Source organism: Lepisma saccharinum, chromosome 4, assembly GCF_977018435.1.
Source record: "Lepisma saccharinum chromosome 4, izLepSacc3.1, whole genome shotgun sequence".
In the NCBI taxonomy this organism is placed as follows: domain Eukaryota; kingdom Metazoa; phylum Arthropoda; class Insecta; order Zygentoma; family Lepismatidae; genus Lepisma; species Lepisma saccharinum.
The window spans coordinates 62,262,177-62,279,537 of NC_139232.1; the positions used below are offsets into that span (position 1 = coordinate 62,262,177).

A 17,361-nucleotide genomic window follows, 5' to 3' on the forward strand; every position below is an offset into this window, starting at 1 on the left:
CTACAGTCCGGGTGCCAAAGGAAAAAGCTGGATTTGAGGTATGAATGAAATGTTTTGACTGTTTTTGAAAGCTTGTGTTATGTACATTTCAGATCCGTTTGATGGCACTCTTGTCAAGTTTGAGCAATTTGAGTAATTCAAGATGGCATCCAATATGGCGGGCTTTCTAGTTTATGACCTATATCTCAGTAACCAATGATCGAAAAAAAAGTATTGATGCTCATTAGATGGACTACGAAAAAATTGTTTAATTTTTTGCTAATATCACTGGCTTTAAAAAATAATCTTTAAGATATGTATTATTTCTAGCACTTTTTGAAGTTTTGCCTTGTAACTTTTGAACAAATAAAGTGACAGGAAATTGTTTGGAATTAAAGTTGTAGCCTAATTCATAAGCTTTAAAACAAATAAGTTTTAATGCATTTGAATGAAAATACGCTATAGAATATGTCCCAAAGTGGAGGATAGTGCCAAAAAAGTGCGTCTTTATTACAGGCCAGGGACTAAGTCCCGAATCATTGTCTTTTTGACAATAGCAAGAGACTTAGTGAAATTAATTGTTATATCATTTAATATATTTTCAGTCGAGTAGCCAATCGATATCTGCGTCCTGACGGCCGCCATCTTGAAAATAATTCGCCATCTTGGATATTTTCTAATTTGATATATCTCGGGAACGGTATCCCCTATCAACATCCGGTTTTCTCAGAAAGGTTCCAAATAGTATAAAGTTATATAATAAATCAATAAATCTATTTTTGAGAAGTAAGAACTAGAAGTTTTTCAGAAAAAACTACAAAACATTTTAAGAGAATAACTGCGAGTTGAAAGTCTTAATAATTCTCGAACCAAAGAGTAGTATTTTATATCTTGTAATATTATTACGAATGGTTGGTTAGAAGTCTTTAGATGAACTGAACCCCTATTATTTCATAGATTTATAAATTTACCTTAAATTATATTTTAAGAGAATAACTTCGAGTTGAACGTCTTAATAATAAATGTCGAACCGAACAATAGTATTTCATATTTTGTAAAATGAAGAAGTGTTTGTTAGAAGTCTTTAGATGAACCGAACCCCTATTTTTTTTAGATTTATAAATTTACCTTAAATAACATTTTAAGATAAATACAAACAATCAAAACGGTTTATTCAAATCAATGTAATGCCACTTTTAGGCATTTGGCACCCGGACTATTACTTGCGGAATTGAACTATAAAGAATAAGCATTTTTCCGTTCCATACTCTTAATATCTCTCTCTCTCTCTCTCTCCTATCCTTTCTAAATTCTCTATCCTTCTCTTTCTTGAAAGAGAGAGAATAGGAAGATAGAATACAGTATTCGTTAATTTTATTCCCTCCTTCTCTCTTCTTTCCTTCTCTCTCTAAATTCTCTATTTTTCCCTTCACTTTCTATCTATAACTTTCTCTCTCTCTCTCTCTCTCTCTCTCTCTCTCCTATCCTTTCTAAATTCTCTATCCTTCTCTTTCTTGAAAGAGAGAGAATAGGAAGATAGAATACAGTATTCGTTAATTTTATTCCCTCCTTCTCTCTTCTTTCCTTCTCTCTCTAAATTCTCTATTTTTCCCTTTACTTTCTATCTATAACTTTCTCTCTCTCTCTCTCTCTCTCTCTCTCTCTCTCTCTCTCTCTCTCTCTCTCTCTCTCCCTCTCTCTCTCTCTCTCTCTCCTTCTTTCCTTTACTGGAGAAGAAGAACTGTCTGTCCCTTGCTCTCCCAAACCTAACCTTCGACTTCCCCAACAGCTTATAACACAAGAGTACCGGTATATACTTGCAATGAGTGCCAGATCGTGTCTGACAGCAATTAGTTGAAGCACCAGTCCTTTTTCCGTGATTTTCCCGGCGGCTAGCATAAGTGTGCAATTGGAGTCACTGCCTGTGGCGTAATTTGTCAACTCGTAAGCTTACTGTAACTTTGCACTAATGAGTTTCCGTTCTAATTATGCGTGAACTATGCTTCTAGCAGTACTACCTTCTAGCGGTTTTCATCAGAAACTCTCGTCGTTGCTGCACCACCTATTTCTATCAAGCAGTGAAATTAAAAACATTATGAGGTTAACAAATGCATTTCTCTCTAATTATCTTGTTATTTTTTTGAGCACCTAATTGTCACGTTATGTATATTTGATATTTTACACTAAAAGTAATAAATATAACCAATAAAAAAACTACTTGTATAATGTTGTAAGGAGAATTGTGTAATATAAAAGCACCTTCAAACGTCAGTAATCTCTGTAATATATCACCCAGATTCAAAATCGACCAATCTACGATTTTCTGCATTAAACTTTAAAAAATATAGCGTTGATTGAATTGTTGTTTCAAGTTAACTTTATGCACAGTAATACTAATCGGGACTGGACCTACAGTTTAAGGTAGGATCCGAACCACTATAGCGTTGTTAATTTGTCTTAAGGAGTGATTTCTTGAACTTTATTATCGACTGTTTCGAGGCTCGAGAAGCAAAAGACAGATAAGACAGATTAAGACTTAAGATTGCGACACGGAAAATAATACAGTATATCTACAGGGCTTTCCAAAATAATTGTCGGGGTTTAATGAAGTTGTTACTGATATTGTGCTATTCATAAAACTAATGTTGCTGCTGCAATCTATCAAGAAACTGACCAAGCTTTTGCGTAGTTGCGTCAATGTCCGCCAGGTGACAGTTTTCGCAAAATAGTTGATAGTAGTATGCATGAACATTGAGTAACTGATTAGTGAGAGAACGATAACCAGTGTTCGAATTGACGGGGCGGATGGAGGGATTTCTTCCTCTCTTCAAAACAGGCCCATAGCTAGAATTGGTCTCCAGAGGGGCTCACGAGTTATCAGGCTTTGTAAACCAAGTCCAATTTTCAAAAGTTTAAGAGTATTAAATGAAGGTAAATTGAATTGAATTGACTTTATTGCTGGGCGAGTTTCAGCTGGTGCTGGTCAACACCTATTTCCAAAAAGTTCAGATTAAAATAAAAATAAAATAAAATGCAAGATTACAAAGAAATTGAACAAGAGTGTACAATAAAATACAAAAGGGATAAAGTCCCATACAATAGAACAGATTAAAATAAAAATTAAAATAAAGTTCAAGGTTACAATGAAATTTTGTGTGAGGGGTGGTGTTAATGAGTTATAAAAATTAGAAATATCATACAAATACTACATTTCTTCTATACACTTTCAAAACATCGATTTTTGAACTGTTGTCTGCTACTGAAATAATTTCTTACTGCGCACACTATACTACTACTTTTAATGAAACAGATATTTATATCACACAAGAAAAAAAAATTGACAATATTTAATCATAGTGCCTACAGTACATTTCACCCCGGTCGAAGAATGAAACTCCCCTTCGTTCCGAAAACTTGGGAGCTGTTGACCTTTGACGCAGATGCGAAGGGAATTTGAATGGTGGCTTTAAAGTCACAGATTACAACAGGGACAACGAAGGTACAGATAAAGAAGCTCCTCTGTGAAATATCTTTCTAGAGTCTAGAGAAGAGAATCTTCTAAATACTTGCCGCTACTTAGACTTCTCCGAACAAATGTATTAGCTGTGGTTCATGTTCTGTGAATTTATCATTTACCAAAGTTGTGAGCAAGATAATATCTGTTGACTACATTCTCACTCTTCACTGCAAACAAATTACACAAAATGGTTTTGCCTAATGGCCAGGGAGCTGACGGCAGTGCCGGGGGGGCTTATAGGGCTGAACCCCCCTGGCCCCTGTCTGGCTACGGGCCTGCTTCAAAATGTTTCCCTGGCTCATAATTTAGAATTTCCTTCCCTGCCAGGGAAATATCGCCCACCCCCACCCTCTGTCACGTCGTGACCGAATGGGTAATTGCCCACGACTTTCAAATACGTATAACAGTTCAGGGAGAGTAATGTGCTTGGATTGCTATGAAATACAAAATCACGGTGCTCTTAAAGCCATTGAAATACACGTTGTGCTGGCTTTTTTAAAAGGGTTAAAGCCCAAAAATAATAAAACTCTAAATGATAAAATTAGTTATCACTGAAAGAGCAAATTTTACATCAAGAGCGCATCAATTTGGATTTTGGAATGACAAATAAAAAGAGGGGTAGTTGAATAGTCTCTGCCTGAGGATTTCAGAAGGCCTGAGGAAGAAAGTAAGGAATGTTACAAGTGACCGCGCGAATTTCTAGAACAGTGTGTCTCGTTTGCAAAAAAAATGACGTCGTCGCCTTTGTAATCAAGGATTCCTGAGTTCGATACCCGGTGGTGGCACTTAGTGATTCGGATCTCACTTTAAACTGTAGGTCCAGTCCCGACTATCCTATCTGTGCATGAAGTGGGCTTAAAACAACAAATCAATCGAAGAAAATGAGCCATTATTACTGCGAAGAAATTGTGCGAGATACGAGCTTTGAACGGCATTGATATTGGAAGTATACTTCATTCAGATCACAAGTGTGCAAATATAATACAATTCACTACCACTAGTCGCCGTTTTGCGAAAACTGCCTCCTAGCGGGCGTTGAGTAAACTACACACTAAGAACGAGAGGAACACAAAAACTTTGTCAGTTTCTGGATAGATTTCAGCAGTAATAATTTCATCAAAGCCCGATAATCATTTTGGAAAGCCCTGTGGGTGTGTGTCTGCACATAAAACACTCATCTCGTATATTCTAATTCACGGGGAGAAACTACTAGATTATGCAAAGTCTGGCCTCATCTTGCCTCGGTAACTTTCAAACGGCATCAATGGAGTGGTTAGCACATCGCGTTACGACGCTAAAGTCCCGGGTTCGAATCCCGGTCTGGGTGTTCATCGCGAGTGTCCCTTCATCAATTTCATCGTGTCACTCTTCCTCATCTTATCGATTAGCCAAAAGTGTCAAACCAAGTCAATCAATCAATCAATCAACCAAACGGCATCAAGGCCAGGGGAACTTAATGTACAACTGTATAACCTTCTAACAGTGAGAGGTCCGTTCCTGATCGTGCAAAGATCATTTACTCTGGCATTACATTTACTAATTATTGCACGAGGGACCATCACTGCGGTTGCTCTGTTTTTACAAACGAGCGAGATGTAATAACAACATGGAGCTAATTATTTGCCGGGAACACATTACTTGGAAACACTGATAGACGAATAAGGATATCCACACCCATACGTGGATGAACTGGCGGCTTTGTTTATGCAGATGAAGCCCCGAGGATATGAAGGAAATTTCAATTTCCATGCTGGTTATTATCGAGCGACTAACACAATAGCAGTATTCGCCTGCTCTGCTTCCAGCCTGCAGTGCGGAAATTGGGACAAAACCAAAGGAAAACTGCTTAATTTAAAACACCTGTTCAACTGTATGCGTGTGTGTAGCATGTTTTAAGTACAGTATATACAGGCCAAGATGTGATTGAAACAATTACTAGAATGCAAGATCGTGCTGATTGAATGATTGCATTGCCTGGCATTGTCGTCATAAGGCAGATACAGTTTCCCATGGCCATTGCACCGTGCCATGAAAGCATCAAGTCATTCTTTGGAAGTGATGTGATCTGTCCTCCTTTAACTCCAGAGTTGAAACAATTACCCATTTATTTGGGGCCGTGTGAACCCCAGAGCCAGCCTGGAGTGTAAGATGTAACCCTTCGTCAAGACGCTCGATGTCAACCTCTCTTCCACGTAGCACACACTGGAATGTGTTCTAAAGAATAACGAGGCTCTGGCGTAGCATATCCGTTCGGTTAAGAAATATTGACCCTGGCAGATCTTGTCAGCTCCTGCTCAGAAATGTGTAGGATAAGCTTTTTACAGGAAATGGTAAGAACACTGGCCTTTGCCTAGAGGTGACGAGAGGCCAAGCGAGGGTTTAAATAAGTGCGCATGAGAGCGACACGAGGCCTTTTTACCTGGAATCATCGGAGAAGCAGGAGCTATTGGTCTATTTTCTAAACCGAACAGGGTAAGCTATTCTACACCCTTATCTGCCATTCGCGTTACTCACTTCAGTCTTAACCGAATCATGAGTTTATTTTAATGTTAATTTAGATAATTGTACCTGGCCCGTTCAGGGCTTTCTCTACCGTAAATAGTAATAATCGGGAGGGGCAAGTTACATCCCTATTTACGATCCCCGCGTTCATGTGGGAACGCTGGCGCATGTCAGATCTGCAGTTGGGATAATTCTCTGTAGAAACTGTGTTGTGTCATCCATGTGAGTTTGTCATTCTCCATTCATACATTTTTTAAGCATCGGTATTGGTGGGATTCGCTAAGAATATTGGTTTGGCTATCGGTTCAAATTGGTATCTGCTCGGCACTAATATAAATAAATATGGCCTTCTCAAATACGTTTGTATGTCGAAGTTAGGGAGAGCTGATTCCGTTACTAGCGATATACTAGAAGACCTCCGACAAACCTACGCATAAAATGTACGAGACAAGGCAGATACCCCCACAACCCCTTATCAACCTGTCAGTTACGTTTAGTCGAGAAACCGTCTTTATGAAAAAAAAAAAATATATATATATGAATTTACCAAATGTACCTGCACCAGTTAGTTTTAACTTTCTACAATTTTTGTGGCTTCTATTCTTCGGGGTGAGACATCTGAAACCGATTACCTCGTCGGGATCACATCCCATCAGGACGTCTTGCGGTGACCAAGGAAACTGACCCCAGTTGACAGCAGGACACGGAATCGTTACTTCTCATTGACAGTGGGCTCATCTTCTTCTCCAATTAGGAAAGAAGTGGCGGGGAAAAGTATCTAGCGGAAAAACGTCCCCTTTCCTGCCCCTACTCGTATATGTCGACTTATTTGTCATAATTAGCCGAGTTACAGGAAGTTTTAATTGGATTAGTTCTTTCCCTCCACTCACAAGAACTCCCTAACGTTACACCCCGTTCCCGCACCACCAGTTGCTTGCGAAGCAATGCTATCTGAAGAAGCATTACATCGAGAGGTCTGATGACAAGACGTACCTTTCCATGGTATTCTAGTCACAACTATGCTTCCCAGAAGCCTGTTCGTTATTGGGAAGACCCACGTGCTATCTAAAAGCACCGAGTGGTGTCAGCCTTTAAGGTTTCGAAAGGAGTCACGACTAGGAGGAAAGAACTGGACAATAGCCACAGGGTAAGATCTAATTTCAGGTGAGTTGAAGAGAAATGAATGAGTGATTAGTGTTAACCCTAATTTGGTATGTTTGAATCAGGGTTGTTAAAGGTCCAGGACCCATAAATTCTAATGGGTTCTATTGGGTTCAGCAACAGGACCGAAACCTCGTTTCTCGCGCAATTTAAATTCGGTCCAAGTTGCGTATTGTTTCATTTCAATACGAAGCTTGGACCCTCTTAAACTGATCCGGAAAGAAAGTTCCTGCACCGCATTTAAATTGATCAGGAAAAAAATATTCCTGGACCGTATTTAGTATATTGATCCGCAAAAAAGGTTACTGTTCTGTACTTAAATTCATCCGGAAATAAGGTTTCTGGATCGTACTTAAATTGATCGGAAAAAAAGGTTCCTGGGCAGAATTGAAATACTTTACAGATGTAAAGGTTCTCTACGGTCCAGAACCCATTTATCTTGGTGATTTTCTCTCCTGGACCTGATTTTAATTTATTTGAAATTCCTGGAGCTTTAACAACCCTGGTTTGAATTTTAGTGACAAAAAATGTTTCCCCCTCAGTTAAGTAAGTTTATTGTACGGCGCGGGTAAGCTAGGGTTAAGTTCGACGTGGAAATATGTGGTGAAGAATGGAAATCTGGATGGGAATTCAAGCTTGTTGCCCATTAGGTATTCCCCAGTCCAATTAAATTAACATTCTCGCAATTGCCCCAGTTTTAACTTTCAAAATGGTACTCTCCATCAAGTGAACGCAATTCTTCCCAGTTTTGCAGAAAACAATTTTGAGCAAGGTGAAACCTTCATATACCTCACATTCTACAGACCACTGACCACTGAAGACCACATTCAGACGTCTCTATTATACAGACGTCCGTCTCTCATAGGGTCTCGATTTCGAGACGAGAGTCCTCGGTATCTTCCCGTGGCGGACAACATAGAGGTGTGTAAATACGAGACCCTTAAATGAAAACATAAATAAATTAGCCTGCTTTAGAAAGCATTTCATAGAAGCTCCTACTCAATAATGAACCTCCTGACTTTTTGGCAATGGGGAGATGTGCATTAAGACGAGGTCAGCGCAAAACGGTTCGCTAGGTTAATCCAACTTCCATTTTGTTGTCGAAATTCTCCCCCTCTCGCAATTAGCATGTTTTACAAACAGCGAAAGTTCCACGTGCGCAACTTACGCAAGTCCCGGTAGCCATACACCAAAACTCCCACGTATTGATCGATCTTAAAACATTCACCCGATTTCCCCCTCGCATTTCCATTCAACAGCCCTTGAAATTAGGTTCCATAATTTATATAAAGAACGTAATCTGTTGGTGCTTTGTTGTACTTAAGTGGGATTAAAATCACTAAATGCACAACAGCTTCGTAAGATAGTCGACGAGTGGATTCTGCCGAAAACAAACCAGTGACGAACGGAACACAAAGTAGGCGGTGGAGAGTTGTTTCAAAATTCGCAACAGAAAATTAAAGATGATGATTATGCACGACGCTTCTACTGTGTTTGATATCAATGTAATGGCCCAAAACCTCCGTTAGCCCTCAGCATACAGCCAAAAATCAGATTTCGTGGACTGGGACGAACAAAGAAGCGCGTTGTGTAAGATAGTAACGCTTCTCTGCAGGTTGAGTTTCGGTAGCGTCATCGACATACATACTATGGGATGGAACTGTCATGATTGCGAACCTGCTAGATAAACAAACGTGACCGTGCACTGGATAAGCAGGGCTTAATGTGAACCGGAACGTACCGTAACACCTTTCCGGCAAATCTGTTTGGAGCCGGATCTCAGTTCCTGCTGCGACATTGGCCATCTGTTATAAAGTTGTTTCATAAAGTGCGCAGTTTTTGAAAATACAATAACTCAGCCAAAATTGCATGAAAGTTGGCATTTTTATTTTTATTATTTTACACATTCACTACGATTTAATAATTGAAAAGTGAAAAGTGTCCGGCATATGCCCATATGCGATTTAAAAGTGAAAAATGATTTCTGGCATATGTTCACCTCCGTTTTGTAAGCAGGCAGTAACTCGATCTGTGAAGTTCACCATGATTCTTGTGCAGACGTCTCTGTCGATTGAACCAATTACCCGTTGGAATATTGGTATCCTCAGTGCAACGAATACTGAAAGAAGACCTTCATATGCACCCTCAAGGTTCAGTTGACTTCGCGGGGCTAACATTCACACTGTCTTGCACTACTGCAATGTTTTCATCTGTGCGACGACTACGGTTTCGCCCAGGCGAATTCATGGTTGCAACTGACCTGGATATCTCGAATTTCTTCACCAACCTCCTAACTGTTGTTGCAGTTGGGGATAGTTACGTCCGAAGATCGCGCGAAGATTACGAACTGTCTGTGCATAAGACTCCCCTCCCCGTTTCTGTAATGTGTTTTCAAGATAACGACGCGTTGCTCGATAGTGAACCGCTCCATGGCAACTAAACTGAACAAATGCCAACAAATTGCTCAAGTAATAATAGGTTGTGATCAGAGATTACGAAAATGATAAGAACAGTTTTGACAACCTTCAAACAAAAAAATGACAAGCGATTTAAAAACTGCTCACATCATGAAACACCCTTTAGTATTTAATACGCTACACAAATGTCCATCCTTTGGTACATTAATTTTTCAAACAATATATAAAGAGGAAAAGACAAAGTTCTTGTACTAATTACAGGGTGGCACATATTGTATCTACCAATTTTGGATGGCAACACTGCCAGAATGCACGTGTGTATGTGTGGCTTACCTTACCCTTTAGTTATTTTATCTGTGTTACCTACATCCGTGGAGAGTTGGGTGTCAGGCAATCATATCCTGTCCCAGCTAACTGTAGAGCAGGGCCACGCATAGCGACAGAGGAGGAGGACTGGAATCGAGTGGTGAAAGCTCAATGTTGCCAACCGTATGGTCATTACCGTACATGACAAGAAATGTCATGGCATGTACGGACGTACGGTCCAGACTGTATATATACGGCTTGTCAAAATTGGCACTTGCTGTTTTATTCCTAATATTTCCCTAAGAAATTCTTAAACCAAGCGTACGGATTTGGAGACAAAGATACGGTCCGTTTGTCATGTGCGTACGGTATTATCGGTTTCAAAAGTTTGCAACACTGACAGAGCAAAGCAGAGAAATCGGGTAACTCCAGTTGTCCATTACGCAATCCCGATTTTCTCACTGGTCATTATTGGAGCCGTGTCGCGTCACTTCTTGCGCAGAGACTTGTTTTCGTTCGCCTGGTCTGCAGTTAGCTGATACAAGGTATAGTATGCCATGGAGCGTTGGCCAGTACAGATGTGGATTACGGCGGTGGAAGTCATCATCCAAACAGGCACCCGGCACTGTGCCGGAACAATTAAGATCGCCATGCACCTGTCCCAGATACACAGCATTCTGATGTGAGTTAGACAGTGTAAAACAGTTAATAAAATAAAGTAAAACAAGAAATATGAATGTAATAAGGCATGTTTTATGAAGAATGCGAACCTGGGACCTTGTATTGTGCTAGCCACTCCGCCAGAGAGCCCATAAATCCATTTACGAAACACAAGACAATTTTCATTTATTTCGATTCAGTGGCGGCGATTGATTTCCAGAATCGGGAGGGGGAAAAGACAGTATATTTTCCTCTGTATACCGTATAAGGTTTAGCATAATGAGGGGGAAAAAGTGTCCCCCCTAAACAACCCCCTCGCCCTTCAATACCCTCAAAAACAAGGAAAAATTACGAAGGTAAACAGTTTGAATTATTGAAATGTCTTCTCTCCTTATTTAGTGTTGGAAATTATTTTACCTATTCCTAAGAATTAACCCGGCCACCATTTCCACTAACCATGATACAGACGAATTATTATTATTTTCAATTTCAATAGCAATTTGTAATTTCACAACAGCTTTCTTATATTTCCTTGGTAAGTCTCTAGGAAAGCTCAACTTCATGATGCGAATTGCAATTTGCGATACTTACAATTATTGTTTTGAAGGTTACCTGTACGAGTAACAATTATAATTTCTTTTCAATAAAAATATAATGGATATTTATCCATACTCGTATACATGTGTACCAAGATAAATATTATTTTATACTAGCAGTGTCTTTGTCTTCTTTCTTTTTGACTCGTCTACATTATCTAAAGATTTAAGCAACACATTTAAAATGTCGATGTAAGTGTAAATCTGCTCATTATAGTGTTTGAAAACGAAACCTTCGCCATGCAACTGCAGGGCTTTGGGTGCGCGACAACATTTTGCAATGATGTTGTTGAGGAAGTTTTCGGCCTTAATTTTTGTTGAAATGGATTGGAGAGAAAAGATATTAGGCAAAAGCATCGAAGATCTTAGGAATTACTGTAACAATTCAAACAGTGCTTGCATTATATCTTAAATATTGCTTACTTTTCTCCAATACAAAAGCTAAAGGAAAATAAAAATAAAATACTTGGGAGTAGCAAAAAAAAAAAAATCGTGCCTCCGCCGCTATCCGCACCATCTGTTGACAGTTTCTTTCGGAAGGAGCACGTGCTCCGATTTCCAGCTTCCCCCTTTGGTTTCTTTCGTCTTCTTCCGTGGAGCAGGAAGAATACAGCAGAGGGAGTTCATAGCGCCAGATGTGCCCCGGGCTCTCGCTGCCTAACCTGCTGAGCTTTTCTTGTCAACAGTCGGAGGAAATTGGTAAATTTGAAGCACTGTGAAGACTTTAGGAACGAAAAATGCTGCTTTGTAAAATAAGTACAGAATCTTGAAATGTAGTGTTTTATAAAACAGAGAAAAAAAACAAATTGACGTTTTTCGTTTTCAGTTGGGGGTTCGTTTACTCCGTGAACCCCCTTCAGGCGACGCCTCTGATTAAGTGTATTTTTTATTTCATAACCATATCTTAAAGTTTTACAAGCACTCACAGTCTTTCCATTGTCATTTGAAGTTGGTATGTCTCCTGTAGGTGGGTGGTCCGAAAATTTAGAAAAATAATATATTTTGTTAAGTGCTATTTGTTTGAGATGTAAATGAGAACCTAATTTCCTGATATCAGACGTGGTAGATCTTGTGTTTATATATTTACATTGGGTGTAATAATAATAATTAGCACCATTGTTATTTTAATATAAGTTTTATTATTATCATTAACAACATCCAATAAGGCAAAAATATCGTGTAGTGTACCACAAGGATCTCCCCCTGGTCCTATTTTATTTGCAATTTTTATTAATCTTATATTTAGTGTATATGCCGATGATCTACAAATATTTAGGGAAATAAAAAATGAATCGGGCTTCTTAAAATTACAGGATGATCTTAATAGAGTAGTACAATGGTGTGAATTAAATGGTATGCAAATTAATTTAGATAAATGCAAACTATTGAGATGTTCAAAAAAACAAATTTTATTTTTTCTCAATATGTTATTAAAAAATTTAAGATTTCTATTTGTTCTAGTCATAAGGATTTAGGCATAATTATTGATTCTAAATTTCTATTTGATGAACATATAATTAAAGTTTGTAAAAAAGCTAAAAAGGTTTTAGGTTTCATATTTTTAATTGGACCTCCTTTAATAGAATGGAAACTTTTAGATTCCTATTTATAGTGAATATGGAAGTGATTTATGGAACGTAGCAGCAAATAGTCACACCGAGAAAATTGAATCAATTCAGAAATTATTTATTAGGTTACTTTGTATGAAAATGAAGAAAAGTTACATATCACTAAATTATATGGAGTGGTTGGAGATACGTAATTTACCAACCTTGAGCTCAAGAAGGAAATATAAAATTAATTTATTGATAGAAAACATTTTGTCAAATAGGATTGATAGTGAATACTTTATAAATACAATAGTATATAACGTTCCAAAATACAAAACAAGAAAAAAATCATTATTATCAGTAAATTTGAAAAATGGTGGTGAATTTATAAAAATATTAATGGATGATTTTAACTACGACTTCCCTTCAAATATTATCTTTAAGTATAAGATGAGATTTACTGTAAAAACTATTATGAGTTAATCATTTTATATTATTCTTTGTGACATAGTGCTGTATAAGGTTTCTTTTCTTAACTGTTCTCAGTACTTTAAAGTGAACAACTATTATTATTATTAGTAGTAGTAGTAATAGAGTCTAGTAATTTGTGGTTGGCGTTCCGGCTAATGACTAAAACCACTTTAAGCACTGTTGTGGCTTAGAGGTGAGATTCAAACGCAATTGTTGATTGTGCAATGATCGGTTACCGAAATAGAAGCTCACGCTTGCAATTTAATTCTATGAAAATAGCTATACGCTCTTTCAGCATACCAACGATTAACAAAACTGGATGTACGAGGACTCAAGAATTGTTGTAAGACGACTCTTGCTATGGCTTACGAGAATACACCGTTAGTTTAGGTAACTACAATTATAAGGCATTTCTCTGCGCACGCATGAGCACATTTCCGTAGATACGCTGAAGTCCTGGTGAATCTCTGAAGCGGAGATTCCTCTTTAACGAGAAATTCTGACGAAACGAAATATGATTGTCCGCCACTTTTCTAGTCAGGTGATGACAGCTACTGTTGTCCTACGACGCTTCAAAAATACACAACAGAGGCGCCACCTACTACACATCACTCATTCTTCTGCTGTTACAAATTTGCCCGCAGATATGACGACCACCCTTGTAATTGGTGGGCCTTTATATCTGCCAAATTTTATCTTCGCAACTCTGTTACTTTCTGAGGTATTGATACATAATACTCGTACAATATACAGGGAAACTAATCAACTTGTCAAAATTACTGATTTAACTGACCAATATAACAAAGAACTCACCAAATGATGACAAATTACTAACCTTTTAATTTACACTATATCAATAAATCCTAAAAGTAAAAGTGGGATTTCATTTTTTGAAAAGAATAATCCACATCCATCCACATCACACCATCGCACATTTTCATTTTTACAATAAGACAAAGTATTGTTATTGTACAAAATTATGTCACGAAATTCTTTGAGAAATAGTGTGTAGCAGCTACTGAAGTACAAAACATATGTTGTTTTTACTTGCAGTTTTATTTTGGTTTCTTACTGCAAAAATAATTATTAATAAACCATTTTGTTTCTGTGTAGTTTTCTGCACTTCACTGACATGCATCCTCCACTAGAATGAGATGTGCCATATTCACTCCCACCATGTCATTTCCTCAGATACGTTTCAGCAAAAACTCTCTTCTCATTCTGTTCTTGTCTCAGCTTCAGTTTTGCTTCCTTGTATAGTATTCTCTTTATTATCTATCTTCATCAGCCTTTCTAATCCCTCTTCCTTTTCCCTTTAGTACATTTCTTTCTCTCTTTGCTTGTATCATTAATAGCGAGTGATCATCACAGCGTTGACTGTAATGAATATGAGCTGATCTTGCCATCTGTAAGAGCTCCTGTGTTATACTAACAAGGTATACTTTGATCTCATATACATTATATAAAATAAGGTAGGCCTCAGCAGTAAAACTAGAAATTTTCAACAATTGAAGAAAACCAATGATCACTGGTAGGGAAAATTGTAAAAAAAATATATGTCTTATCTTTAGTTGAATTGAAAAAAAGAACATCTCACTGGCAAGTCACAATGGAGTAACAAAATTTTAAAAAATCACAAATTTCAGTAACGCGCACGCAAAAAAAAATACTGACTTTACTGACCATTTTTCCACCCCTGGTTATATCAGAAATAGCTTTCCTGATTTCTACCCTCAAACGAGATAATGGACATTGGTTTATTTTAACCTTAAATTTCAACCAGACTACAGAATATGTGAAATTGATAAACAGAACACAGGTACACCCACTTGTGACGCTCAAGTTCAACGAGATCGGTTGCAAATAGATTGGAGTTTGTGTGGCATTTTAAAGGCATTGAATGGTGATGTTTCGTATGAATAGCAGACATCTACGTACATGCATGGGATGGATCTTTCCTTTTCTGTCGTGTTATGTATATTTCAAATAGGATTCCGAAGGCCAACATGTGGAATCTTCTCACGCTTATATGCAAGTTTCAATTTGATGACGTATACGGTGAATATTTGCTTGTTTTTTTAAATCTATTTTATATGAACAAAAGATGAAAAATTCGGACACCATAAGTCTTTTTCATTGACCACGATATGAGAAAAAGTAGCGATCGCTATCATTCAGCCTTCGCATTCAAAATTCAAGAGATCACCCCTTCCCGAGACCTTTAAAACCAGTAATAAATTACCAATTAACATGAGAATAAGATGCCATTTCCCACCCTATGAACTAACTGTCCAGAATTCTAAAACCCGAAGATTTATGGCTGCAGCAACATAAGCCTTCCATCTGTCCCTATCCTGGGCAAGATCAATCCAATCTTTTCCATCCTTACCGATTTCCTTTAGGTCCATATCAACGGCATCCCTCCATCTTCGTCTTCCCACTGGTCTCTTACAATCATGTTTCCAAACAAGAATTCTGTAAACTCTTTTTTCCTCTCCCATTGTTGCCACATGTTCTGCCTATCTAAGACTTCTTGATTTAATTATTCTAATAATATCTGGACATGAATACACATTATGCAGTTCTAAATTATGTAACCTCTCCACTCATGTGTCTCCTCATCCCTTTTAGGTCCAAATATTTTTCTAAGAATTTTCATTTTAAAATTTTCCCCCCATCCTATGACGTCTATAAATAACCTTTCGTTCTGGTGAGACTACGTGCAAAACTAACAATACATCTTCAAAGAATCTAGGAAGCGAGAAGATCCTAATCCGCCACTGATTCTGCAGAAAGTAACGTTAGGGTCATTCCATGTCAATTCAACCAAAAAAGGGGGATTTTGGAACACATGCTCTAAGATTTTGATGAAACTTGGCACATTTAATGCTTCCATTGTGGTGAGAAACCACATAATATTTTTTTATTTTTGTCCCTAATGTGTCTGGTTTCATTTTCATAGCCCCTCAAACTTTCATATTATTCCATTATTCCATTCCCATAGCCTCCAAGTGTGAGCTACGCTGTCTTAGAAAAAATATTCAATCACAATAATGTTAACCAAACCATAATGATTTCAGAAAAAAATATAATAACATGCAGTTAGAGAGTCTGATTCTAAACACCTGCTAATCGTCAAAAGCTGCAAACGAACGGCGTTTTACATACTTTTCCCAAGATTTGAAATTCGACAAAAACAAAGGTGTTTCTCGAACATCGGTCTTTACACAAATGTCGACTCTAGCGGTCCTATGACCTTCACGCCAAACTAATAAACAAATAACAAGTTTCATCACTAGCGTGCAGCAGCATTTTCTTCAGATATTAAGGCATATTACCACTTTTTCCTCTATTCAATACCGGTGGGCATCTGCCGAGGACCAAGTTCACCCTAAAGCTTCATACTCTTAAGAAACTCCTTTGTTCGCCTTTTTACTTGTTTCATCATTGGGAAAAATTCATGCGTCATGAGACAATGAGCACAGAGGACATGCCCAGTAAGTTGAAAGTACAACACATAGGTTAACTAAGCAGATTACAAAGGTATATAATACGAATGAAAAAACGACAATACTTACTTGTCTTTGAAGCCAACGTATGCGTAGTTGGTGTCCACGACGTCTTCAGGTGCAGACTGAGGCGTAAAGCTATCTTCTTCTACTTGAGGGATGTCTTTCTTTGCGGCCATGTGGGAAGTGCGCATCTAAGGAAACAAAACACATTGCCTTCTAGAAAACATAATCCAAGATTGCTACTTTTCTCAGATTTCAGATATTCTAGCATAATTCAGTACAAGAATATTATACTCAGAGGATTGTTTCTTTTTTCGTCCATCGGCTGTTAACTTAATCTCATAAAACATTCTTTGAATTCTTTTTTTTTCCCTTCACATCTTCGCTGAGGATAATTCTTTCTAATGTTATTTTGCAAATTTAAAAGCATTTTGCAGACACATTACGTACATACATTGTTTCAAAGTTCGTAGCAGGACATGTTTCTTCGTACTTTATCTCAGTCACCCCAGGTGAAAGTTGGGATGGTACTTTTAATAAAGGGCACGAGTCCTTCATTTTCATATTTTCCTATCATTCGCTATTTCACTTTTTCCGATCGTGATTCACCTAATGGTACAAATTGTTCAAGCAAGTTAAGACACCAAACAACAAATCTTGATGTTATCGTAAATAATTCTCTGAAAATTT

General features: G+C 37.8%; 1 protein-coding gene across 2 annotated transcripts in view; it reads right to left on the bottom strand.

Annotated features, from left to right (window-relative positions):
• IA-2 (tyrosine phosphatase IA-2) overlaps positions 1-17,361 on the bottom strand; it is a 619,991-nt gene that overhangs the window by 279,967 nt on the left and 322,663 nt on the right. For both annotated transcript variants that reach the window (XM_083120601.1, XM_083120600.1), the window contains exon 11: positions 16,738-16,862. In XM_083120601.1, coding sequence (XP_082976727.1) covers positions 16,738-16,862 — 125 coding nt within the window. The remainder of the gene's footprint in view (positions 1-16,737; positions 16,863-17,361) is intronic.